Source organism: Talpa europaea (genome assembly GCF_964194135.1).
Source record: "Talpa europaea genome assembly, chromosome: 7".
Classification (NCBI taxonomy): domain Eukaryota; kingdom Metazoa; phylum Chordata; class Mammalia; order Eulipotyphla; family Talpidae; genus Talpa; species Talpa europaea.
In genome coordinates this window covers 125,576,928-125,604,662 of record NC_140074.1, presented here as the reverse complement: position 1 = coordinate 125,604,662, position 27,735 = coordinate 125,576,928, and the positions used below count along the sequence as shown (strand labels likewise).

At 48.0% G+C, this 27,735-nt stretch overlaps 1 protein-coding gene across 1 annotated transcript; it reads right to left on the bottom strand.

The window, feature by feature from the left end:
* Positions 1 to 26,297, bottom strand: MILR1 (mast cell immunoglobulin like receptor 1; the record flags this gene model as incomplete). The annotated part of the gene is made up of 6 exons (XM_084238039.1): positions 1 to 194; positions 5,189 to 5,257; positions 6,022 to 6,111; positions 7,854 to 7,964; positions 12,268 to 12,537; positions 26,153 to 26,297. The coding sequence occupies 6 exons, from the start codon at positions 26,295 to 26,297 to the stop codon at positions 1 to 3; spliced, it is 879 nt and encodes a 292-aa protein (XP_084094165.1).
* Between the last annotated feature and the right edge of the window lie 1,438 nt (positions 26,298 to 27,735).

The window sequence follows — 27,735 nt, the reverse complement described above, 5'->3', positions numbered from 1 at the left end:
CTAGTGCCCCCCGCTCACTCCTGCCAGGGCAGCTGCTGGAGGAGGGGAGGAGAGACCCACCTCACACTCGGTTGACCTAACAGGTGCGGGCGAATCAGAACCAGGCCGTGGCCGGGCTCGGCCCCATTCAGGCCGCAGGGCCGGCCGCTCTCCCAGCAGGCACAGCCGCTCAGCACAGGCCGCGGGGCCCCCAGCTTTGAGTGGAGGGAGAGGTGGCCTGAGGGGAGAACCAGTGCAGACCCTGGGAAGTAGAGAATGGCTCGGCCAGTCGTGAAGCTGGAGCCCGGCAGTCGCGGGGCCAGAAGCTGAGCGAGAAGGAAGCCTGAGGCAGAGTGGGGCCCCGGGAGCCCCGAGTCCCTTGTTCTCAGCCACCGAGTGCGTCCCCAGGAGAAGCGGCCGCAAGGACTTCTCAGCGACTTGGCCACACCCGTGTGTGGACCCACAGAAAGAGTGGCCCACGGAGGGGGGAGAAGTATTTGGAATTCACCAGAGTGGGGGGATCTCTTGATGCCACCAGGCCAGGCGACAATTGTCAGCGACAAAGGGCGGCCACCATGGCCTGACAAGAGCAGGGCAGCAGGGGCTCAGGCCCCTGAAGGCGCAAGATCTGGGTACCCCTGTAGGGTAAGTCAATGATACCAGGCTTTTCTGCCCTCCCGCCATTAGGATAGAGGACGGAACCCTGCGGTCCTGATGCAGGCCTGACGGCGGCACCTGGCCTGGGGTGTGGCCTGTGCAGATGGGATTCCCCTGGGCTGAGACTGGGCCTAAAAGGGTGGCCCCACGGCGATGCCAGGAAGAGCAGAGAGCAGGAGAACCACGAGAACCACGAGAGGGGCAGAGAACAAGGCCACGGAGAAGGCCGGAGAGCCCAGAGTGAAGACGTGCTGGGGGCTGGGCCCGCTGTGTGCCTGGTAAGCCCCCCTAGGGCTCCAGGACTCTCTCCTCCCTCACCCCGTCTGCCCGGGTCATAGAGATCCTGCGCTCCATCCCTTCCTGCCGGTGCAGCCCCCTTCAGGTAAGCCATCTAGGCCAGCTGGAGTTCTGGGGGGAAGGCAACCTTGGATGGGGAGGGGGAGAAGATTGGGGCTCTCAGTGGGAACCCCAGGGCCAGCAGGGACGCAGCCTTGTCCATGTGCCCGCCCTGGTAAGTTTTTCAGAGCCTGGGACTGCAGCCCCCACCATGCACAGTAGCAGCCTCACCCAAGGGAGGGCCCGAGCAGATCTGAGAGGTGCTGGAGGGTGGGTGCCCTAGTCTCTTGGTCTCCCCCAAATTCCCGCCACAACCATGGAAACAATTCTGCGTGGGCTTTGGGCCACCTCACAGTGAAGGTGCCAGGCCTGGGGCATGCATCTTTGTCTTCTCTGAGCTCTGGCTCTGGGGCCTGTGGGTGGGGTCCTCTTAGGGTGGCTCCCAGCGAGTGGGTGGGACCCAAAGGGCAAATGCTTCTCCCTGCAAATTCTCCGGCATCCTGGACTTCTAGACCTCACAGCGTCTTATGTGGCCCGAATCCAGTCAAGGGGGTGGTCACTCAGCTTCGAGCTCCTTCCCTTCTTTTCCTTCCCCGTGCCGCTCTCTCTGGTCCTTCACTCCTGCCCCCAGGGTCACAGCCTGCTCTCCGCCTGCACCCCCCTGCAGCCAAGTTCGTGCTCAGGCTGAGGCTCACTCAGGTTAAGACATGCAAAAGCCAGTGGTGGCCACGGGGCAGGTGCATGACATTCAAGACTTACCATGCCTCAGAGTTGTCAGAAGCACCATCACATTTGCTCCCCTTTTTGTTTTCGTTTGTCTGGTCCTGCTCCAAGCCCCTCACTTCATTCATTCTCACAGCAGCTCCATGATGTGGGGCTCACTCTCTCCCCGCTCCTCTTCCCCAGCCAAATGAGGAAACTGAAGCCCCAAGAGGCGACATGGCTCATCTAGGGTCCTGTGGTTAGCGCGTGACCGAGCCTGGAATCAGTCTGTCAACTCTGGAGCCCCCACACTCTCAGCCCCCACACCCTCTGATTTCCCCCAAAGGAAAATATCAATGAAAGGGGGCGGTGGGTAGGCAATGCCCTCGAGTGCTGCTTTGTGGCAACAAGATCCTCGCATTCATCGTGCACACAGTGTCCCTTCCACCCTGAAGAGGCTTCCCACGGTCAGAGCTTTTGTTGACCTTTGCTAGGATTTAGCCCCCAGTCCAGCCACTCACCGAGCTGCGGGTGACCTTGTAAAATTACCTCACCTGAGTCTAAGTTTCCTCACCTGTAAAAGCAAATTAATCATATCGGCCGTATAGGATGTTGCTGCAGAAAGAGTGTCTAATAGCGATGACTAGACACCACGATAGCGCTGATTTTTCTAGGCAGAGGCTCATTGCTAGAACCATTAAGACTGGGGTTTAGACACCAGCGAAAGAAGAGAGCAGAAAACAATGGGTCAAGTTGTTTGTCTGCAGCCCTAAAACTACTGTGCTTGGCATATAACTCCTAGGAAGAAAGATTCAAATCAGAGCTTTGTCTCTGGTAGTGACAAATGGTGGCTCCCCCTAAAGTCAAGTCCATGTCCCCTAATTCCTGGAACCTGAGACTGTTCCCTCATTTGGAAAACGGGTCTTTGCAGATGTGATTAAGGGTCTTGATGAGAGCATCCTGGATAATCCAGGTGGTTCTTAAATCCAAAAATCATGATCCTTCCAAGAGACGGTCACGGAAGACAGCCGTGGACCAGGCCAGGGAGGAGAAGGCCGTGCACAGTGGAGGTTGCCAAAACACGACCACAAGTCAAGGAACAGCAGGAGCCACCAGGAATTGACAGAGGTAAGAAGGATTCTCCTCCTAGAGCTTCAACAAGAGTGTGTGTGGCCCTGCTCACTCCTTGAACTTGGATTTCTGGCCTTCAGCATGATGAGGAAATCCATTTCTGTTGTTCTAAGCCACCAGTTTGTGGTAACTTGTTGACAACACTCCTAGAAAATGAATATATTCTCCTGTCTTCCCAAATCGACTCCAGGCTGTTCCTGCCACAGAATGCTGAGGGGAAAGGCAGGACGGGACGCCACATGACTAGCTAAACCCTGAGCCTGAGAAAGGCCGTGAAAATCAACACAGGTGTGCTCCAGGCCTATCAAAGCCGAGAGCAAAGTGAAACGGCAGCAGAGAATATATGTGGTGTGTGGTGGGCCCTGCCTTGCTCTCTCCGAGGTGACTCTGGGCACTTCAGCTACACCTCAAGGTCATCAATTGATGCTTTACCCATGGTTTTACTTTGTACTTTTTGCTTATGCAGCTTCAATGGGTGTGGGGACACAGGACCCAAAACATGATCATTCTAAAGCTCCCAGGAGGCAGTGTGAAGAGAACCACCTGGGAACAATCATTCTTTATATATTTTTTAAACATTTATTTATTTAATGCATACAAGAGCTGGGGTATAGGCCAGAGATGCAGGGGTAGGGGAGTGAGAGGATCCACCAGAGACAGAGTGGGGAACAGAACAGGCAGATTGACTGAAACACACTGCTGAGGGGAGCCGTGGGTGAGGCAGGAGAGGTCTGCTGTGCCATGTGGGTTGCTCCCTGGCTGGCCAGGGATCGAACTTGTGCTGCAGAGGCTGCGGATTGCTTCATAGTGCGGTGCTTAACCCCTTGCACCACCAGGAGGCCCAATCATTCTTTGTAAACGCGACTGCAGGGAGGATGGCCCAGGCCTGAAGGTAGCAATAGTTTTATAACGCTGTTACCTGGCAGCATCCCACCTCACAAACCTCTCGTGTGATGACGGGATTGAATATACCTGAGTGGCCAGGAAGCGTGCTGGGACCTGACGGACCCTGATTCACCTTCAGTAAACAGGTGAGACATGTTTTAAGTGTCAGTCAAGTTTGCTTTTTCTCCGCGTCAGCCGGCTTGACAAAAGCATCTTACCCTGAGTTGCAGTTTGTATCTTGAAATTTTATATGGTGAGTTCAGAATAGACACAGGCCGTTTTACAATCATTAGAGGCTTCTGGAATATAAATGAGGAAATAATTAGATAAACTTAGGATATATGTCCCCAGAGGCTCTAAGAAGAAATTCTTTCTACAAACTGGGAGTCCTGACAGCACCAAGTATTAACGGGCTTTTCCTGGACTGTATGAAATAGGGAGTGTTTTATGTGGACAGTGAAGGGTAAGTGATTATCAGGCTTTTCTGCCCTCCTGCCATTAGCATTAATGATGAATCCCTGGGGTCCTACACGCATGCCTGATGGCGGGCACCTGGAGTAGGGTGTGGGCATGCATGGGTGGGTGCACCTGGGCCAAGAGACTGGGCTTATAAGGGCAGCATCACCGGGACGTCAGCAGAGCGAGAACGAGGAGAAGAGAGCAGAACCAGCAGAGAAGCAGAGGCCACATGAGAACGCCAGAGAGCCCAGGAAGAGTGAAGACTCACAGGGGGCTGGGTGGCCTGCCAGCCCCCCGGCACCCCTGCCTGCTGTGTACCTGATAAAAGCTCAATAAAAGCCTGAAAAAACCACCAAGGGCAGCGCAGTGGTTGAGCGCTGGGTTGCGAAGCTGCCCGCGGCCTCTGTGGCGCAGGTTCGATCCCCGGCTGCTCCCCGGGCCACAGGAGGAGGGTCCCACATGGCGCGCAGACCTCTCCTGCTGCCCGCTGCTCCCCTCAGCAATGTATTTCATCAGTCTGCCTGTTCTGTTCCCCGCTCCGGTTCTGGTGAATCCTCTCACCCTCCCGCGCTTCTGACTGTACCCAGTGCTTGTATAAATAAATAAATCTTTAAAAACAAAAGCCACCAAAGGCTCCAGGCCTCTCCTTTACTTGTCTGCCCGGATCACAGAGATCCTGCCCTGTGCTCTTCCTGGCGCTACAACAGCCTCTGCTGTATCCTGCCCCTCTTCCCAGAAGCCCATCTCCTCATGAGCTCTGGCAGGAGCTGTGGTGTGGGGTGTCATTGGCTTCCTGGGGTGCACATGCGGCTCCCATCCTTGGACTCCCAAAGCCCTCCACTGTGGTGGCCTCACAGGGACCGCCGTGCCCTGCTGACAGCCGATTTTATTTCTTACATCGTTGTTCACTTTTGTGCATCATGGTAGTCCCCCAGTTCTCCCACCACCACAGCCCTGGGGACCTCCCCTGTTTGGACCCCTGGCCCTGCCCCTCCCCTGCTGTTTGCCTCAGGTCTGTGGGCTGCCTGTTGTGACTCACCGCGCTCTCTGGGTGCCGCCTCCTGGAACACGGGCGAGGAGTAATGGATCTCCTGGGAGTGTCTAGTCTCTGGGCAAAAGACACAGACTCTGAGTCTCTGATCACGGGAGGGTGTGGCTTCACCCACCGCCCTACTATGGCAGAGACGCAGAGGCCACATGAGAACACCAGAGAGCCCAGGAAGAGTGAAGACTCACTGGGGGCTGGGCGGCCTGCCAGCCCCTGGCACCCCTGCCTGCTGTGCACCTGATAAAAGCTCAATAAAAGCCTGAAAAAGCCACCGAGGCTTTTATTAATATAACACCACCTGTCTTGGGCTGTGGAAACACACTGCCTTGGTTCCCAGTCTGGCACAAGTCGTTCATCGACGAAAAAGCAACGACGTGAGTTGGGGTGTGGTGTCTGCTTTTGGGCGGCAGATGCCCAGCGCGCACCTGGCCCGTGGCCGGCCCTCTGCCGTGGTGGCTGGGACTGTTCTCCCGGCCAGCCTTGTCCCTGGGTCTAGTTATCATAAAACAGGCCTGCTTTCGGGGGCGATCGAAAGGCTGTAAAGCACAGCACGGATCATTCCAAATGGATTAAAAAAAAATCTGCAAGATAGGTAGCCAAGTGAGAAATCAGGGTTAGGATGGCCTGTCTCTGAGGGGCTGCCTCCCCTCTGTGCAAGGATCTAAACAAATGATCGTCTCCCCTGGCAAGTGGGAGTGGGTGCAGGGTAGGAGGGAGACCGTCCTCTATGTCTGTCCTTTTTTTTTTTTTTTAACCCACGTGTGTACAACCATAAAAAATAAAGACAAAAACCTAAACCAACCAAAATACTCAAGTTCTGTTACCTGCTTGGCTTGGACAGACATTTGCATATATCCCAGCTTCCGCGGGTGTCTCTCCACAGTCCCGGGGTGCCTGTTCTCGCATAGCTTTTCCTGCGTACATTGGTGCAGAATCATTAAATGAAGCAATCCAGCCATATGGTGCTTATTTTATCGCCTTCCCAAGTTCTAAAAGAATCACCTGCTCCAAAGGCCGCAACTGAATTAAAGCAAAACCATGGGAGCAGCAAGGATTCTATGGCAACTGCTTCTCCCAGCCAGGAGCCTGTCCGGTTTATTTTCCCAGGTCTGTGAATAACATCCTTTGCCTGTCAGACTGCATTTCAAACGACCAGAGACTTATTGTCTTTCCTCGCCAAAAAAGAACAGAAAAGTCTGATGTCTGGCAGGAGCTGTGAGCTCGTCAACCAGGTGACTCTGTTTAGCTCATCGGATGATTTATCAGATGACTCTGCTTTTTGCTCTGGCCGGCAATCAGGAACATGAATTCCATTTTTTGCAAGACTCTGGACTTTTTTTGCAGGAAGGGGAGGTGGGTTTTAAAAGTGTCCACGATGTTTCTGTTTTGACATCTATTTTTAAATTTCAGGTCAACTGAGATCCTGATGTCTCTGAATGACAACTCTAGAGACGGAGGGTGAAGGAGGAACCCCACGTTCTAAGAGCCCCTCTCTCCACGTAAGAAGGCTGACACCCAGACAGGGGAGCCCACCCAGCGCTCCTGGGCTTGGTGGCGGGTGCTGTGCTGAGACTCCAAGCATCGTGTGTGCAGATCTCGATATTTCTCTGAACTTCTGTGCCAATTGTAAGGCCACTTTGAAGTCCTAACTACAGGTGGTTCTGAGATGGGAAGAGCAAAAAGCAGGGGCTTGATGCAGCACTAAGGTGGGGCCACCAGGAACGACACTGGCTGGTCTCCACCTGACTGAGCTTCCTCCTACCGCAGACTCAGTGACAGGGCAAAACTCTTGCCGGTGAAGAGCTGGCCAGCAGGGCCCACTATGTCATTTGCCAGTGCACAGGGAAAAGGTGGAGCCTCTGGTTGAGAAGTTACTACATTTGCACACCCACAATCCAGCAGGTTATTCACAATAGCCAAATGGTGGAGGCCACACAGGTTTGTTTGATAGATGGGTGGATTAGCAGTGTGTCTGGATCAGTGTCTTTATACGTAATGGAATATTCTGAGGCGTTAAAAGACAGAAAATGTTGACACAGGCTAGAACATGGATAGACCTTGCCAAAACTGTCCTAAGTGAAATAATATCTGCTATAAAAGGACAAGTGCTCTCTTATTCCACTTATTAGAAGTACCAAGAGTTGTAAAATTCATAGAGACAAAGTAGATGCTGGTGCCAGGGCCTGGGCAATGAGTGGGGAGTCCTGGTTTCACAGGGCTAGAGTTTTAGTCTTGCACGATAAAAAAGCACCGGGTGGGTGGATGATGGTGGAGGCGGCATGGCCACGTGAATGTACTTAATGCCGCTGAACAGTCATTGCAGAGGTAAATTTTATTATGTATATTTTATCACATTTTTAAAATAAATTTTTGAAAAATAGTATAAGAATTTCAAGACAGTGGCAGCTGAGCATTAAGCCAAGGGTGGCCTCTCGTTAGTGCAGCCCACTCAGGAGCAATCTAAACAAGAAAGGCTTTTACTAGAGAAAGGATCATCCCACCTGGAACTGTCCATTTTCTCTACCCTCCCCCTTCTGGATCCTTCCCACCTCTTTGCATTTTCTTCACATCCCATTTCTGATCCTTCTTTCCCTGCTTCCTCCCCCTCTCCCCAGCTGTCTGTATCCCAAACCCATGGGAAATCTAAAGAACTTACGTGCTTTGTCCTTTGGTAGGATCCAAAATGCCAGAATTAGGATTATTACTATTAGCACCAATAATAACCCTGGAAGAAGCAGCAGTAGGCAGAAAGGACAGCGCTCTTCATCTGCAAGAAGACAGCATTCACTGGTCACTGCACAGGTCTTTGCCAAGGATGTTGAACTGTTGAGTAGTCTGGAGTCACCACGTCTCTCAGGTTAACCAATGTGCTGTGCACCCAGGACCCTATGCCACTGTGCACAGCTGCTCGCTGCTATCGAGTTAACTTGTTCCTCAGCTTCTCAAAGTCACAACCAACTACATCTTCCATCAGATGAGAAAAAGCAGCATAGTGTTTAACAAACTAGCTACACTGTTAGGCTCAGCAGCCTCAGAATGGCCTGTTCATTTACTGGGCAAAGCCCTTAGTTATGTTGGCATGATTGACGTCACCAAAACACCTACCATTTATTGAATGTTAACGTCATGCCAGACACTGTTAGGCACTTCATGTAAATTGCTTTACGAAAGAGTTGAGTAAGGCTCAGAGAGGTTAAGTCACTTTCCTAAAGTCACACAGTAAATGGAAGGGCTACAACTTATAGGCCAAAGTCTAACTCTGGGGCCTGACTCATTTGTTAGAATTTACTGAACACCAGAGTGTGGGCTCTGCTCTTTTGAGGATGAGACTGGATCAAGTTTTCAGTGTCCAAGAGTACATATTGCTTTTGCCTTTGCTACCCCGGAAAATGTCCCTTCATAAAGAAGTGGAAGGCCAGGCTGGGACTTAGCATTCTCAGCATCCTTGGAGTTCCGCATAGAACGAAGTGGCAAGGGGAGAGACACAATTCAGCAGTACAATAATCTTCCCCTTCCTCAAAAAAATAGGAAGTAATCCTCCCTCAACGAACAGATTCAAGGGAAATTGTCAGTTGGAAGTGTGTGGGTCTGCTAGGCTCTGTCAGCTCACAAGCTAGTTCTTGGGAAATCCAGCTGTGTGTCATTATATAATTCATTAATAATACAGGGGTTTTTTGGGGGGGCCTTCCTAGTGGCGCAACGGGTTGAGCGCAGCACTGTGAAGCTGTCCACAGCCTCTGCAGTGCCGGTTCGATTCCTGGCTGGCCAGGGAGATTCCCACATGGTGTGGCAGGCCTCTCCTGCCTCGCCCACCCGCTGGTTCCCCTCAGCAGTGTTCTCGGTCTGTCTGCTTGTTCTGTTCCCTGCTCTGTCTCTGGTGAATCCTTTTACCCTCCCGTGCTTCTGGCCTGTACCCCAGCTCTTGTATAAATAAATAAATCTTTAAAAAAATACAGTATTTTTATAAAAGAAGGATAATTTTTGGTACCCATGAGTGATCAATGACTAATGTTGTGGTGTTCATGACTCAAGCCCTTCCTGGGTTTGGAACAAGATCATATCTTAACCTTTATCAAACCCCTGGAGGAACACAACACAATTATTTGCACTAGGCTCTCAATAGGTAACTAATTTTTTAAGTTTATTTTATTTTATTTTTAAGATTTATTTATTTATGCAAGCACTGGGGTACAGGCCAGAGGAGTGGGAGGGTGAAAGAATTCACCAGAGACAGAGCAAGGAGCAGAACAGGCAAAAGGACCGAAGTACATTGCTGAGGGGAGCAGTGGGCAAGACAGGAGAGGTCTGCCTCGCTATGTGGGAATCTCCTTGGCCGGCCAGGAATTGAACCGGCGCTACAGAGGCTGCGGACAGCTTCACAGCTCTGTTCTCAATCCTCTGCGCCACCAGGGATGTCCCTCAATAGGTAACTATTAATCTGATTTAAGTGAAGATCATAGTTTTATAATCTATCAAAACATGTCTACAGGACACTGTAGTTACTTTAACATTGCAAGAAATATGTGCATTTACGCAGAAGGCAGGATGAGGGAAGATTTCCTAGAGATGTATGGGACAGAAGCACAGGAACTGGAGACTAGGGGGCTTTTAGTCCACTAATTCAAGTTCTGAACTATCTAAGAGCAGATTTAATTCCTGCAGACGCGGAGGCACTTACTATTCAAATGGAGGAAACCCTCAGCCATGGTGCATCTTGCCATCTTTTCTCATACTGAATCTCAGGAATTTGAAGAGCAACTAGATACTTTCTCTGACAAGTAACTGCCCTACCTTCCTCACCCCGTTCCACACCCACCATGGACTGAGATTCTCACTCAGACTCAAAATCAGACAATGATAGCATCATACTGCCTAGTTTTATAATTCAGATTTCAGTAATTGAGCACTAGAGCTACAGCTAAGGTCGATCCAGACAGGAAATCCCAAGAAAGCTGGTGTTACATAGATTCCTCGATGGCCACGCCATTGCTCTTTCTGCAGTACCAGGCTGCCCAGTTCACAGGAGTGGGATGAGGGAAGATTTCCTATAGATCTGTGGGACAGAAGCTCAGGAACAGGAGACTAGGGGGCTTTTAGTCCACTAATTCAAGTTCTGATCACTAGAGCAAATTGTCGTTAGGTTATGGCCTCACATTGCTCCCCGCCCCTCCTCCCCACTGACCCCAGCCCAGGGCCACATTTGGAGAGTTTCCTTCCTTCTTCACAGTTCTTTTACAGTCTCGGCTTCTATTCAGCTTGTGTTCAAAATTGTGTAAAGATAGTAGATTTCAACCTAGATCTTCTTAAGTCTTACATGGAAATTTGTATCTGAAGTCTCACGAGCCCTTCTCGAGGGAAGAATCTATCACTGTCATCAGATTGTTAAGATGGCGATAACCTAAAAATTTCCATGTCAACCATTTGGAAGATTGTGGAGATCTTGTCTAGATGCATGACAAGATGCGTGACAAAGAGAATCTGCCTGCAGCAGAGGCCTCTGATAGAAATTTCTGTAACAATGGAAATGTTCTGTGTCTGTGCTGTTTAATACAGCAGCTACCAGCCACCCCTGTGGCTGCAGAGTACTTGAAATATGACTAATGAGGCACTGAATTTTTTATTCCATCTAATTTTAGTACTTTGAATTTAAAATTAAAGAACCAGGGCCTCCCTGGTGGTGCAAGGGGTTGGGTGCTGCACTGTCAAGCGATCTGCAGCCTCTGCAGCACGAGTTCAATCCCTAGCTGGCCAGGGAGCAACCCACATGGCGAGGCGAGCCTCTCCTGTCCCGCCCGCTGCTCCCCTTAGCAGTGTGTTTCAGTCAGTTTGCCTGTTCTGTTCCCCGCTCTGTCTCTGGTGGATCCTCTCACCCCCTGCATCTCTGGCCTGTGCCCCAGCTCTTGTAGGCATAAATAAATAAACCTTTAAAAAAATTAAATTAAATTAAAGAACCACACAGGCCAGTGGTTACTGCACCTGTGAGCATGGGCCAGGAGAATAACTCAAATTTTGGTCAGTGTGTCAGGACAACTGTGTTGAGAAGACTCCAGGTACAATGTACCTGTATTACCTGGAAAACCCCTCTTTCCTCTCCTATGAAGATTATCATCTTCATAGATGAGGCCATTAATGCTAGATGTGAGAGGCTTAGGGTGGGAAGGTAGGAAAGAAAAATATAAAAATGATAAGCTGTGGCTGGGCAGGAAGAAGACTGACTGATGAGGAAGGGAAAGTTCTGGGGAAATTTGAAGATGCTGGTCACAGAAGCCAACACTGAATCTAAGACTTCTTATTCAAATTCAAAAGGAAAAGTTATTCTTTTTTGGGGGGGTGAGGGATGAGGATGAGGGAAGATTTCCTGTAGATGTGTGGGACAGAAGCTCAGGAACTGGAGACTAGGAGACTTTTAGTCCACTAATTTAGGGCTTAAACCACCAAGTTCTGAACTACCTAAGAGCAGATTTAATTCCTGCAGACACGTAGGCACTTACTATTCAAATGGAGGAAACCCACAGCAATGGTGGAAATCTTTTTTAAAGATTTTTTTTTTTTTATTTATACAAGAACTGGAGTACAGGCCAGATGTGCGGGAGGGTGAGAGGATTCACCAGAGACAGAGCAGGGAACAGAACAGGCAGACTGATGAAATACACTGCTGAGAGGAGCAGCGGGCGAGACAGGAGAGGTCTGCCTCCCCATGTGGGTTGCTCTGAGGCCGGCGGGGATCAAACCAGAACTGCAGAGGCTGCGGACAGCTTCACAGCACTGCGCTCCACTGCCTGCGCCACCAGGGAAGCCCAGGAAAAGTTATTCTTTGCCCATGTGCATCTAGACAAGATCTCCTCAATTTTCCAAATTGTTGATATGAGAATTTTTGGTCTAAGACCATCAGCCTATTTGTTGTCATTACCGTTATTTGAAAGAGAAAGTAAAATGGAGTTATGAAGAGTACAGGCGACATCCTCCCCAAGCTCCTGAGTGAGTTTCTGCAGGGGCGGAGAGAGCCCGCAGAGGAGGAGGGATGAATCACACACATCTCAGGGGCCCCAAGTAACAAGCGCTCTACTTACTGACGAAGGTGAAGTTGAACTCACTACTGTATTTCGAACAGTTGGAAACCGTAGCTTTGCATTTGTAGGGACCCAATTCATGGACTTCCGCAATGGTTAGGTTAACCACCATGGGGTCACCTGTTTTGTTCTGGGTATCCAGACAACACAGGTTCCGAAACAAACGATACGTGATTTGCAGTGAACTGTTCTGGATGGAACAAACCAGAGAGACGTTTTGACCCCTCGTGACTGCTTTTGTTTCTGAGTTCAAATACGGAGAAGAAAATTCTGGAAAGCAAACAACACAAGAAAAAGTCCTTGTTAATATCCCTGAGGATAACTCAATGGCCATCTGGTCATATTTTGTGGGTTGAATGGTGGAAATACCCTGTTCTTGGCTACTTTTCCTAAGAAGGCCATCTCCTGTCCCCTCAGCCAGGCTGACCATTGTGTGAGGAAGCCCCCCAAGGGCTCTCCCAGGGAGGGATGGAGGCCTGACAAGCCCCTTTTGCTGGCTATCTCTCCTGGCCTCTAAGACTGGTCATGCTGAGTTAGAAACATTAAAGTTTCAGGTCCCATAGCCAAACAGGATGACCTGTTTGTCCATTATTTGAATTTTTTTTAAACTTCAGACATAACAGAGAAGAAACTATAATCATCCCCATGGGCCTATCACTCAGCTTCCAAAATTATCAACTCAGGGTAACACTATTTCATTCTCCCACATTACTTTCCACTGCAAATCCCAGACGGCCTAGTATTTCAGCTGTGAGTTTCAGTATTGAGAAAGAGAAAAACAGTCCCTGACATCTGGGAACTGGCCTTCCAGGAACTGACCTGTCACTCACACTTAGAACTTCCCTATCAGACAAAGCCACCTCTACGACCATGTTGGGTTGAGAAAAAGAATAAGGCCACTTCCCAATCAGGCCTGAAGACAGATAAAGACATAATCATTGTCCAAATTACAAAATGGCCAAGCCTCGCCCTAAGTTGGCCAATAGAAGTGACTGCTGTTTCTTTAGAAGTCATGGCTTTAGCCTCACTCTATTTTCCTTGCCCATTAGTTAAGAATTATTAAGATACCCCGTCTTTAATCCTACTTCCTAACAGAATTCAATCCAGACTATAGTCTGCTGCTTGGACTCTTGCCCCAAATTACTTAACACAAGTTCAAATCTTCCCCTAAGTCCTTTCTAGCACTCTCTTGCTGAGACATCCCGTGGTTCCCAGCCAGGCATTTTCTCCCAAAACCAATTTGACTTAACCACATGTATGTCCCTGCTGATCTTCGTCTGAAGGACATTGATAATTCGTGTCTCTACAGTACTGGACCCAATGCCATAACCATCTCCCCAAAATTAGCAGTATTTTTTCCAATTATCTTCATTGAGGTAATGTTGGTTTTGCAATACTGTATTTTAACATAACAGTGAGATATTTTTCTTTTATTGCTATGGGGTTTTTTTGTTTGTTTGAGGATCATTACGAATGTGTAGATTTAAATGTATTTGATGTGTTTCAATCCATTGCAATTTTTATTCTTATTGTTTAGAGATGTTCAAGCATCTCTAAACCTTGAGACCCTTTGATATGATCGCAGTATACCTTAGTGTCTTGTGTGTGTGTGTTTTCATTATTTAAAAAATCAAGGGAAAAAAAGAACCCTTATTGGAAAGTCTAACATAAAAAATAACACAAAAATTAAGAGGAATTTAGGGAAACATTTTATATCACTTGGTAGGAAAAAGCTCTTCCAGGTAAGATATTTGGAATTAGCAGCCATAAAGAAAAGTTTGGAAAAAATTGATTATCTTAAAACTTACAACTTCTCTGTGGTAAGATTAAAGGACAGTCTGGAAGAAAGTGTTTAAAACATAAGTGAAGGGATAAGATTCTTGTTATATACAAAAATCAATAAGAAATAAAGCAACTGATAATTAGACAAGTAATATGAATAAGTAATTCCCAGTAGAAGAGGCAAAAGGTCATCATCCAGACCTGGGGCCAAAAAATATATATATAATAGAATAAAAAAAGAAGAGGGAAAGGAATTAAAAAAAAAAATGACCTCAAGGCCCCACCTGATCTTTGATCTGAACAGGTGACGTGTTTCCGGTCCTGCATTAGCTTCCAACCAGAAACAGCCATCCCTAAATTCCATCTACGCAGGAATGCTGGTGCTTTCATGGATAGTCAAAGGGAAAAAAGATGGTCAACCTCATACATGACAAGGCAGCTGCAAATTTAAACAATATTTTGTACTCAACCGACTGGCACAAATTTTAAAACTGGATTGTTCTTCTGTGAGTGAGCGGATGGGACACTTGCCCTCCACCGGAGCAGACACTGCTGGTGGGCCGAGTACAGGTTCATTGTGTGGGGAGGTCAATTTTACAAAATCTGTAAGGAGTCAAAGGGGTGTGCCCTTGGCCCCACAATTTCACTTCTAGTATTTTATCCCGCAGAAGGTCTCATGCTTGTGAGTCCACAAAGGAGGGCTTGTACAAGCATAGTCATTGCAGCATTCATTGTTATATGATTTTTTAAATGGAAGAATCAGGGAGGGGTTGGTTAAATGAATCATTGTGAGTCCTATTGTGAAATGCCGGAGAGCTGTTAAAAAAAGGAAATAATCTACTTCTACCACTTAGAAAAATCTCTGTGCTGGAAGATGAAGTAAAAAAAAAAAAAAGACAAGTCACAAAAGTCTTTTTACTATACTATTGAATAGGAAATGGCTGTTAATTGTGGTTTCATCTGGAAGCAGAGGGGTTTGGAGGTAGTGTTACAGAAGCTTCGCATTTTATATGGTAACATTTGGCAGCTCTCATGGATGGCTCCTGTACACCAGGCACTGGGCTGTGGGACCTGGCCAGGCTCAGGCCTCACAAACTTCCCAGAGAGATGTGTTTCTTATCTGCACTTCAAAGAGGAAAGAAATTAAAGTTGTTAAGTTGTGTGTCTAGGCTGCAGCTGGAAAAGGTCCCACAAGCTTAGGACCTCTAGTCCAGCTTTTTTTTTTTTTTTTTGCATAGAAAATCTAGGGTATAGGCCAGAGGTGCAGGGGGTGAGAGGATTCCCCAGAGACAGAGTGGGGAGCAGAACAGGCATACTGACTGAAACACACTGCTGAGGGGAGCAGCGGGTGAGACAGGAGAGATCTGCTGTGCCCTATGTGGGTCAGCTACCTGGCTGGGAATCAAACTCAAGTCGCAGCAGTGATAGCACTGAGACATAACCTCTGGGCCACCAGGGAGGCCCAGGACTCTGAGTCTAGCCCTGTAATAATAAACAGCCTCCCAATCTATATATTTTGTGTGTTGCCTGCTTTATTTTTACAATGGTTGTGCACTGATTTTCTAATTAAAAACAACAGAGAAAGATTTCATTGTCAAACAACCCAAACTGTTGTCTCTGAGTCTCAGGAAAGATGCTTCAACACCCTCCCTAAAATCATGTCATTTGAAAAAGACTTTACTACTTTGACTGTAGAAGCAGAGAAAAACTTATTTACGAATGATCATGTTTAAAGCAGCCCACCTTCCCATTCTGGGGAAGGTTTTAGTACAAAGTACCAAAGTACTTGAAAAGTACTTGAAAAGTAAATGAAAAGTAAATGAAACTTACCTTCTGTTTTTTTCATTGTCTTACAGGCCGCTGCCCCTTTTGGGACCAAAAGAGAGAAAAGGAAGATGAGAAAACTCTTTTTCCAGCTCATCTTTCGGTTTGGAGATTGAAGCTTCAAAATGGTAAGTGAATCCTTGATGTGACAGCAGAAAAACTGCCGCTCCCAACCCAGCGTGTTCCAGGGGCTGCACATCCTCTGTAGAGACATGAGACAGGAGGGCGAAGCCGTTGGCGCAGTGGTGTGATGGCAAGAGTCCAGCGAGCTTCCTCCTCTTTGATCAAGTCAAAGAAATCGGAGTTATCTGAACAAACTTGACATGATGTGTGTGGCCTCTTTGCCCTGCCTGTGTCTTCCACCAGCTCTTTTTAGCAGAGATGTGGGAGGGGACTGCCTGGGAAGGTGGACGCAGGAAAACAGAAAAAAAAAAAAAAAGGGAAAGAAAAAAACAAGAAAAAAAACAACCCTTTGTATCTGTCTTTGTGTGACCTTGCCTCCCCTGCTTCTGTCTCTGGATTTAGCAAGAGGAACTTCATGGGAGTTTGGTTTCAAATCGTGAAGTGGGTATTGACTGTTGAGAGAAGCACCAGCCTGGCACCAGAAATGCCTGAGTTTCTGCCCACAATTGATTCCTAGATCCCTCTCCATGTTCCTGGAGATGCGCCTGGGACTCTGCATTTCACCATGGGCCTGGGTGACCTCAGATTCTCTCATCACAATCCAGATTGCCTCAGGAGTCCCTTCCACCTGATCCAGAGTCTCCTGGTCCCATGAAGTGTAAAGAAGGAAAGTCAAATATTCTGGTGTCACCGGGATGAAATGGAAAGTGGGGAGCGGCTCCCCAAGGAGAGGGAGCTGTGACCAGGTGTGGCCACTTGGGTTACTGATTCTTGTTGCCACCCAGGATTGGCCTGATAAGTTTCCATGTTCCTATGGACAGGTGCCCACTCTGTGAGGAAACCAGGTCCCTGGCCAGGTAACAGGCCTTCTGGGACATCATGTAGCCCCCAGTGTGGACTCACCTCAGGACTTCATGCTCAGGCCCCCAGGTCCCAGCCTGTGGGGGTCAGTCATTCCCAATCCCACTCCTAGCTACTGTCAGTGGGTTGAGGGGGTGTCTCAGCAGAACCAGAGCCTGCTGCTCTCACCCCCACTTCTTCCCTGCCTGGCTACGACAGGCTGGAAGTTCATCATCTTACTTAACCTGACTCGGTTCCTAAAAGACCTTTATGGCCTCTGACAATAACTTCTGAGGTACCTGCTCTTTCAAAGGAAGAGGCATGATTGGAGGTGATGGTCATTCTCATGCTGCATTAATGTCTCACTGAGGAAATGGGAGGGAAAGAACCTCTTGAGTTTCATCTCTGCAGGGATGACCCTTAGAAGCAGAATTTCACAGGTATCGCCTTCTTGACAGGCCCCTCCCCAGGGAGAGGCGGGGGCCCTGCCCCTGAGCACCATCATGCCTGCATGGGGAGAGGGTGGGGAGTTTGCAGAAAAACCGACGTGTTGGGACATATCTGTGTGTTCATCTCTCGGTTGGTGCAGGAAGCTCGCAGACCGCAGCTTGGACACGATGACAGCACAGGAAACCAGAGGAAGTCCCACTCAACAGCTGTTCGCTAACATTGCTAGGACTGCTCTGGAGAGGTAGGAGGTCACACGACGAATCAGAAGTGAAGTCTCTAATGGAAAAAGCAAATGCTCATCAAGGGATCTGGCAAATTCCTTGCAGTCCAAATCATGCCAAACCCACACTATCATGATACACAGTCTTTCCCCAGAGTGCGAAAACTGGTAACAATAAATACCGTGCTACAAACAGGAAAGTTGTCCAAGACCTCAATACTGGATGTCTCATGGACTCCTTGCAAAGCTTCCAGGAGGTGTGCACAGTGTTATAAAAAATATTTAATAACCAGTAGTGTAATAGGAATATGTAACTCAATGTAGGAAACAAAAATTTTAATCAAAATTTCATCACCACCCCCTCGTTAACTCTAAATAAACGATGCAATATTACTTAGCTTAAGTAAAACTACAAACTACTCAACAAGGGATGTAAATTTTTTTTTAAAGATTTTATTTTATTTATACAAGAGCTGGGGTACAGGCCAGAGGCACGGGAGGGTGAGAGGCTTCACCAGAGACAGAGTGGGGGGCAGAACAGGCAGATGGATCGAAAGCCCTGCTGAGAGGAGCAGCGGGTGAGACAGGAGAGGGCTGTCTCACCATGTGGGAATCTCCCTGGCCAGCCAGGAATCGAACCCATGCTGTAGAGACTGCGGACAGCCTCACAGCGCTGCGCTCAACCTGCTGCACCACTGGGGAGGTTCAATTTTAAATGACTTTAAAATTCACTTATTTTTGCTTTTGCGCTCAATCAACAAATGCATTTTCATATAATGTATTTTAAAATATGATAGTTTTTGTCTCAGAATTGATATATTATTTTTATAAGTATTATGCCCTATTTATCTTTTGTAGTATCAGCTACTTTTCTTTCATTCATCAAATAAATCTTGTAAATCTTAAAGTATTACTATCTCAGTTAGAATCTCACAAAGGGCACAACTCCCTAAAACGTCTCATTTCCCAAAGATTTTTACTGTTTCCATTACAAAGAATGTACAAGACTTCATAGTTTCTAAACTCTGTGAGCAGCATTATAAGCGCTCCATCAGGCCCAAGTGTTTATTTTTTTTTTCAAAGATTTATTTATTTATGCATACAAGAGCTGGGTTCGAGTGGCCAGAGGTGAGTGTGTAGGGTGAGAGGATTCACCAGAGACAGAGTGGGGAGCAGAACAATAAGATAGACTGGAATACACTGCTGAGGGGAGCAGCGGGCGAGACAGGAGAGGTCTGTGGCGCCATGTGGGTATCTCCCTGGCTGGGGATCGAACTTGTGCTGCAGTGGCTGGCTATAGCTTCATAGTGCTAAGACTTAACCCCTTGCGCCACCAGGGAGGCCCTGCTAGTGTTTATTATGCTGTTTCCCAAGTCTTGAGATAAGTTCCTTAATTCCCACTTTTCCCATGAAAAGTGATAAAAGTTTATTGGGAAAAGCCTTTAAGTGAGGGACAAGATCATGTCTTGGGCCTCCCCGGTGGCTCAGCGGTTGAGCGCTGGGTTGTGAAGCTGCCCGCAGCCTCTGCAGCACTGGTTCGATCCCCGGCTGCTCCCCGGCCACCGGAGGAGGGTCCCACATGGCGCGCAGACCTCTCCTGCCGCCCGCTGCTCCCCTCAGCAGTGTACTTCGGTCCTTCTGCCTGCTCTGCTCCCCGCTCTGGCTCTGGTGGATTCTCTCACCCTCCCGCGCTTCTGACTGTACCCAGTGCTTGTATAAATAAATAAAATAAATAATAAATAGATAAATAAATAAATAAATCTTAAAAAAATAAAAAAGATCATGTCTTGAACTGCCTCACTCAGAGATGACTGTGGAGGGCTGGACACCCCCTGAGGCAGAGCCTGGTGGGATTCTTGAGTTGCCGTTATTGAGGGGGTGATGGAAGAGAAGCGAGTCTGTGGTGGGGCTGCAGGCTCAGTTTCATGGGGTCATCTAGGCCCCACTCTCGGTTAATATGCCAATGCCAGCGTCCTGAAATGCGTAACAACTTTTAAGTGAAGGCCCTTCCTATTCATCCTGCGCTGCAGGATGAATATTATAACTCGGGGGCAGAGGACGCCTGCCCCGCGCCCCTCGCTCTCCCTGGCTGAGCCTCTTTCTCCTGGTGTGGTCACGAGGGTCAGTTCAGCTACAAACACAACCTCAGTCGTGACACCACTTTTGGTTGGCTTGGATGGAACATTCTGTGAAAGAAAAGCTAGAAACGGGGGCCTCTCTGGTGGTGCAGGGGTTAAGTCCCAAGCGCTGTCCAGCTAACACTGCAGCCTGCTGTTGGTCTGAGTTCGATCCCCAGCCAGGGAGCTGAGCCACATGGCGCAGCAGACCTGTCCTGTCTCGCCCGCTGCTCCCCTCAGCCGTGTATTTCAGTGAATCTGCCTGTTCTGCTCCCCACTCTGTCTCTGGTGACTCTTTCAACCCCCTCCCACCGCACCTCTGGCCTACACTCCAGTTCTTCTATGAAAAAAAAAAATTAAAGGCAGTCCTTAAGTCCTTATACTGGGATATGTTTTGACATCCTGTTCTTTCATTACACAGCTTCATTGAGATATCATTTACATACCATAACATTTGAAGTATACAGTTCAGTGGTTTTTAGTATTTTCACAAGCTGTGCAGCTATCACCACAATCTAATTTTAGAACATTTTTTTATTATCCCAAAAGGAAACTCCATACTCAGAGATATTTTGGAGTAATTTTTTAAAAGCGAGTTACTTACTTTCCTATGAAATGGAAATATACTAATGATGGGCAAAAGAGGGGGAAAAGAAAACATGTTGCAGAAAAATACATAACATTATCCCATTTATTTGTGTGGCACACATAGATACATATATTTGTCATTGTTTGTTTGTTCATTCATTTTTTTATATATGCTCAGGGTACCATGTCTGGAAAAAGAAATGAGGAGTTTTATTTTAAATACTTTTTATAGACTATTTTTATGCTACATGTTTATATATAACTTTTTTTTTTACATCGGTGGTATGTTTTGAATGGAAATAATAACCAAAAGTAAAATAAGCCACGAAGGTGTCCAAAGCTGATAAAGAGGCATTTAGGAGAAACTTGTTGAAAAATTTGAAATAATTTCTTGTTGTCACTTTTTAGTATTCCATGAGATGGCGCCATTGTCAAATTTCTGTAGTTTCAATGACCGCGGTGTAAGGGGAGGAGCGGACCGTGGCATCGTCTCTGTGGGCAACAACTTGTTTTAAGTCACTTGAGAAAGAAAAAAAAAAGTTAGAAGATCCTTTCAGAAATACCCTACTCTTTCCAGTCAAGGAGGAAAATGAAATACTGAGCTTGTTAAAGAAATTTAGTCATCAGGGCCTCCCCGGTGGCGCAGTGGTTGAGCGCTGGGTTGTGCGGGTTCGATCCCCGGCTGCTCCCCGGCCACCAGAGGAGGGTCCCACATGGCACGCAGACCTCTCCTGCCGCCCGCTGCTCCCCTCAGCAGTGTACCTTGGTCCCTCTGCCTGCTCTGCTCCCCGCTCTGGCTCTGGTGAATTCTCTCACCCTCCCACGCTTCTGACTGTATCCAGTGCATGGATAAATAAAAAACAAACAAACAAAGAAATAAATAAAACATGCCTCTATATAAAAAAAATAAGCTGTTATTAAAAAAAAAAGAAATTTAGTCATCAGATTGAAAAATACTGTCAAATTCCTATAAATATTGGCTCTAGGGAATGGCTCACTTTCTCAGTCCTGTAAAAATCCACTACTGATATTCTGATTATCAGTCTGCACTTTAGAATTTTCCATAATTTGGGGCATTCCAGGATTCTTCCTTTTTCAGCAATCCCTCTGTATTTTTATCTCATAAATCTCACTGGAATGATTGGGTTCAAAATAGCGTTTACTAAGCTGGTAATGATTTTTCTGTTTTGTATTTCTATGTCTATGTGTTTGATTAATCAGAGTTCCTAACAGACAAGGGACAAGTTTGCTAGGTTGATCGAACTCTAGCCAAAGCAGAGGAACTTGGAGTGAGTGGTAGGAGCAAGGGTCCTGGGGCAGTCCCTGGTCAGTTTTGGGGCTTCAAGAGAGTAACTAACTGCAGCTGTACCGAACCCCACAGGACGAAACTGTGGGGCATGTAAATCTCCTAGCACACTGCAATGAAAGTTAGCTACTGTGATCAGCATTTTATTTAGCATGCACCGCCTCATCCACAGCGCTCAGCATCTCTAACTTCCCCACCACTCACCCTGAGAACTTCCTGTTGATCTAGGTTTACCTTTGGAGAGGCAACAAGACTCTCCCAGTGACCTCTTCCCTGCTCGTAATGCCCAGATCACCCTGTTTTCCTGGTTGGCAAGTAAGCAAAGTAACAAAATAATGGGATCCTCGGGTTAACAGGTTTATCATCTGTCACCCAAGCATCCAGTGCTGTCGTCAGGGTCCTGAAATTCATAACTTTTAAACTAAGGCCCTTCCTTTTCGTCCTGCACTGCATGTTATAACCTCAGTGACAGTTTTGTGCAATCTTTTGGTCCCAAAATGGTACCATGGAAGTAAAGAACACAGAATGGAATGTAAATGAGTCCTTTTAATTCCAGAACCGCCTGTTTGCAGATCTCAGACAGGGAAAATTTAAAGAAAAAGTTATCATAATTTTGACAATTGGTCTGAATTTGATATCTGGGTTGCTTAAAGGCAGACCTACTAACAGTTTTATATTTGTTATGGACAAGAACTTCTGTGCTAACTCCCCAAGAAAGTAACAATCTCTTATTGATTGCACAATGCAATTGTGTAGGCAAAGCCCACAGATATAGGAAAATTCATCTGATTGGAGGAGGTGAAAAAAATTGCTCTCCCTTTGCTTTCAATATTTGTGTGTTGGTGGGTGGGTGTATACTGTTTGCAATTCTTAAGGTAGTACCTACTCAAGAGCAAAGAAGCTTCATTTATTACTGGTAGCCCTCTGCCTAGCCTGTGCAGGGCATTCAGAATTGAACAGCAATTAGCAAGGGGGTAGAGTGCGGTGATTTTGGTATTTGGGGTACCTAGCAAACAGAGGCCTGCTCCAAACTCTGGCGTTTCTGACCTGGAGGTCTAGCTCTCTGCAGACTCCAAGCTCCGGGAAATCAAAGTTTTGGCGACTGTTTTCTAGAAGATTTCCTACACTGGTGATTCTAGGGGTTCTTGGGAGGGTGAAGTGGAGAGGGGGTACAGAAGGAAATGCTGTACTTTGTTTGATAGCTTTGAACTCTCTTATGTTTATGTTTTCGTATTGCACTTGATTTGATCTTGATCTTTTACTGATAGCTTGATTTTATTTTTCTTTTGCATATAGAAAGTCTAGAGAAATCTTGCTGTTGCCAGATATCTCTGCCTATGCCCTGATCAACTGTTATATGCAGCATTCTTTTGGATCAAATCAATTTTTGCTTTATTCCAATCCAAAATCACTGTCTTTTCGTAAGGGAATTTGAGCAATTTTTGTTTACTGTGAGAGCAATTTACATTTACTGTAAGACATTTGATTATAGTTCCTGCTATCTTATTCTTATGCCTGCTTTTCTTTTCTTTTCTTTTGATTTTCTTTTTTCTTTTTCTTTATTTTTAATATATTTTTTACATTGTTCTTTTTTTAATGCTTTTTTTTTTTAATGCTGAGATGCTTTCTCATCTCAGTTATAGTCTCCATGAAATTCCCACCACTAATTCACCTGTGTCCCATCACCATAGTCCCTTGTGCTCTTTCCGCCTCTGTTTTGATCCTACTCCCTTCCTTCCCACCCCTGCAGAATGTCTCTGGTTTATAGTTGCTTGTTGATTTTGATTTTCATTTTATTATAATAACTTTTTTTCCCCTGATCCCTTATTTGGATACTCTACATATCTCCTATAAGTGAAACTATCTAGTATTTTTCTTTGTCTTTCTGGCTTATTCACTGAGCATGATCCCTTCCAGCTCCATCCATGTTGCTGCAAATGGCATGTGTTTATCTTTTTTGAACGCTGAGTAATATTCCATGGTGTATATGTACCACATCTTCTTGATCCAGTCATCTATTTTTGGGCATTTGGGTTGTTTCCATAGCTTACCTACTGTAAATAGTGCTGTAAAGACAGTAAATATAGGGGTGCAGAGATCCCTTGGGTAGATACCTAGGAGTGGGTGCTGGATCATATGGAAGTTCCATTTTTAGCAGTTTGAAGAACCTCCACACAGCTTTCCACAGTGGTTGGACCAGTTTGCATTCCCACCAGCAGTACAGGAGAGTTCCTTTTTCTCCACATCCTCGCCAACATTTGTTGCTACTTTTTTTGATATGTGCCATTCTCACTGGTGTGAGATGGTTTCTCATTGTGGTTTTGATTTGCATTTCCCAGATTACAAGTGATATTGAACATTTTTTTTTTTATAGAGGCATGTTTTTTTTTTATTTGTTTGTTTGTTTGTTTGTTTATACATGCACTGGGTACAGTCAGAAGCGCGGGAGGGTGAGAGAATTCACCAGAGGCAGAGCGGGGAACAAAGCAGGCAGAAGGACCGAAGTACACTGCTGAGGGGAGCAGCGGGTGGCAGGAGAGGTCTGCGCGCCATGTGGGACCCTCCTCCGGTGGCCGGGGGGCAGCCGGGGATCGAACCTGCGTCGCAGAGGCCGTGGGCAGCTTCGCAACCCAGCGCTCAACCGCTGCGCCACCGGGGAGGCCCGATGTTGAACATTTTTTTCATATGCCTGGTAGCCATTTGCATTTCCTCTTTGGCAGGCTCTTCTGCCCATTTTTTGATTGGGTTATTTACTTTGTTTTTGTTGAGTTTCCTCAGCTCTTTGTAGATCTTTGTGATCAAGTCCCTTGTCATTAGTGTTGTGTGCAAAAATTTTCTCCTAATCAGTGGGGTGTCTCTTTGTTTTGGTTAATGTCTCTTTTGCTGTGCAGATGCTCTTTAATTTGATGTAGTCCCAGCTGTTTATCCTTTCCTTCACTATCTTTGAAAAGCTGTACTTTTCTTTAAGCAACAATATTCTTCTAGGCACTGTGCTAAATGAACCCACTAAGTATAATTTGCATACCATAAAATTCACCCATTGTAAGTGTACTCTTCAAAGGCTTGGCAGAAAAAATATAGACCCCCCCCCAGATAATTGGCATTTTAATTGGCATTTCAGATAAACAACAAATACTTTTTTGTATAGGTGTGTGCTCCTCAATATTTGGCACAGACTTGTGCTAAAAATATTGTTTGTGGCTTATCTAAAATTCAAACATAATAGGACTTCTCCTGTTTGTACTTCCTAAATCTGGGAATGCTATATTTTGTACATATGTAGAGAATTGCACTATCACCCCAAATCCAGTTTGAGGACATTGCCATCACCCCCTTATTTCCCTCTTGCCCGTTTGCATTCAATCCCTGGTCTGCTCCCAAATCCCCAGCAACCATGGGCTGGCATTCTTCCTCTGAGGATCTGAGGAAGGCTGTAGTTACAGTGGTTTCACAACTTAGTTTAAAGTTGAACTATTTGCATGAAGAGTTTGGTTTCATTTTTTCAAGCAAAAGCACAGAGGAGACGGGTTGCCCAACGTGGGGTCTGGTTTGTCCTTTTCCATCAGGCGTCTCTGGTTGCAGGTATGTGCCTTATTTGACTATCTTGGTGTTTGTGGACCGCATGGGTAACCCAGCTGTGCTAAGGCTGAGAGCCCCTTGGCCTGGCACTAAGGATGGGGAACCCCTCCAGGCCCCGTCAGGGGCACACTTCATTGGCAAAGTGCTGAGCCCACTCTGGGTCCAGTCTGGGGATGACTCAGTCCGTGCTATTACAAGTCAGGGTGCCCAGAACCAGGCTTGGTGTGTAAATGATCAGCAGAAAAGAGCCCTCCACGGGTTCAGACTTCATTCCACATATACTGCTGGACTCCCAGCCTGGCTGAAGGAGCTCAGTCTGGGGGGGTGTGTGCAGATCAGGCTCTGCTTTAAGAAAGTTTCTTCTTCAGCTGCAGGGTTACTGAACACCCACCAGGAGCCAACATTTCCCAAAGGTTTAATGTGTGTTAACATCTCATCTTTGCAAACAGCCTATAAGACAGATCCTGGTCAGTGAGGCAGCAGAGGCCCAGAGGGGTTGAAACACTCCCTGTGGTCACACAGCCAGTCTGGACCCAGAAGAGCCTGTTCTTAACACTGCTCTGTTACCAGGGGGTGCGGTGAGTTCAGTTGGAGTCCAGAAAGCAGGGTGTCTGAGCCACTGAAAAGGGGGGTAGGGTGGACAGGCGTCTCTCCTGGGAGTTAGCCCCCCAAAGAGGCAGGAAACCACATTCCAAGTTGGGGAACAGCATGTGCAAAGGTAAGAGACAAGACAGCACACAGATGAAGAGCCAGCGAAGAGGGTCGGGACACCTGCTATTTCAGAGCATTTCCAACAAACTGGAATTTGCTTTGGGGAAAATGGTCCGATTCTGGCGAGGGGCAGGGTCTCTGGCGAGCTCCCCGAAGGCCCCAGGCGGGCCCTGCTGCAGCTGGCTTAGCTGGTGAGGGGGTCTGTGCCCCCGCCCGGCCCCTCACCGGACTGTCCTCGCGTGAAAGAGCTACTGGCCCCTTCGTGCGGGGCTCACCGCGCCCAGTAGCTTGAGGTCCAGGTCAGGGAATAGAACCAGGGTGGCAGCGAACCCCCAGGAGCTTCACGGGGTTCGGGGTCCACCCGCCGAGACCTCCTCTTGCTACCTGCGCTTCTGGAGGCTCCGCCTGGGCCGCGGACGGTTCTCAGGGCTCCGAGCAGGAGCCCCCCCAGCGCAGCCCCCGCGGCTTCCCGGCCTGGGTTGGTCGCCATGGAGACGGCGCCTCCTGCTCCCGCCGGCTGGGGTCGGCTCTGCAGGTGCCACGCGCAGATGCTGGACCCACAGTCCTTCCTCTTTCCTGCTGCAGAAATGCCACAGGCCCCCCGGGGTCCAGGAACTGCCGCGCACCTGAGGAGCCCGAGCTTGGGAAAAACAACCTCATTTGATTCCCCAGGGGTGGCGGGGCCACTGGTCAGCGCGGGCCTGGAAACAATGCCGCTGTGAGAACAATGCGGCCTCCCGGGCGAGCTGGGGCCGCCTTCCCCCGCCCTGGCCTTCCTAGTGGAGGTTTAAAAATGGACTTGCGGGCGGTCACGGGTCGTATTGTCTTAGGCTGCGGGGAGCTTGGACCCCAAGTCTGGCAGGTGTGACCACAGGCAGGGCAGCCCCTGCAGGGCACGTGCCCCGCTGTGGGGACCCTGGAGGCGGGTGAGGCCGCAGGAGAGGGGGGTGAGGGCGGGGGAGAAGCAGAAGCAGAAGTAAGAGGTGCAGGGAGGTGGGCACTTGGGGGGCGCTGACACCTCTGCCCACCAGTCACAGTCACTGGGGTTTCAGGTGTTGGCAGCTGAGGCCCGGGCGGAGCAGGTGCGCTGAGGTTGGCGCTCAGCCCTTCCTGAGAGGCCTGGTGAAGCAGCCCGGACCTGGCCGGGTGGGGATGTGCCTTCACAGCCCAAGCGGTGAGTGGGGACCCCAGAGATAAAGAAGGAGGCTCCCCGCCCGGGAAGCCGGAGACCCCAGCAGGCCCAGCAGGCCCTTCACCGGCCGCCTGGGCAAGTGTGGTCAACTCAGGGCAAGTGTGGTCATCTGTGTCAGGGGACCTAAGGGGTGGGTCTCTCAGCCTGCGCCAGTGGGGCAAGAGGGGGTGAGGACACCTCACATTTACCCATTTCACTGTCTAGGGGTCCATCTAAGAATAATTTTCTGGTAAAATAGGTCTTGAAATGATCTGAGAGGGAACACGCCACTGATGGGCTGTGTTGAAAAACAATCAAAAACCCTTTAGCCTCCTTGAACATCCAAGATACTTCCTAAGCACAAAATGTCCTCCCTCGCTTCCATCTAGAATGTCTCTGTTCCCAGCACATTTGCTCCCCCTCACCCTGGGAGAGGATTTCCCAGGTTCTAAGCAGCAGCAGGAATATTCGAGCTTTATTTTTGTCAGCGGAATGGCCTCGACTGCTGCATCCCAGGGGAGCCCTGGTGGTGAGGAAGAGCAGATGGTGACAAAGGTGATTCTGGCAGACACCTGCCGAGCAGCTCCCCTCTTTCTCCTGAGCCCAGGGAATGAGCCTGTTTGAGAAGGGGACCCCAATTCTCTCCAATCTCTTGGACTGACAGAAATGGAGCACATTTCGGCAATACTCAGCTTCCTGCCCCCACCACGAAGGGGCTTGCACCCCTTAAGATCGCAGGAGAATTGCAGGGTGGAGG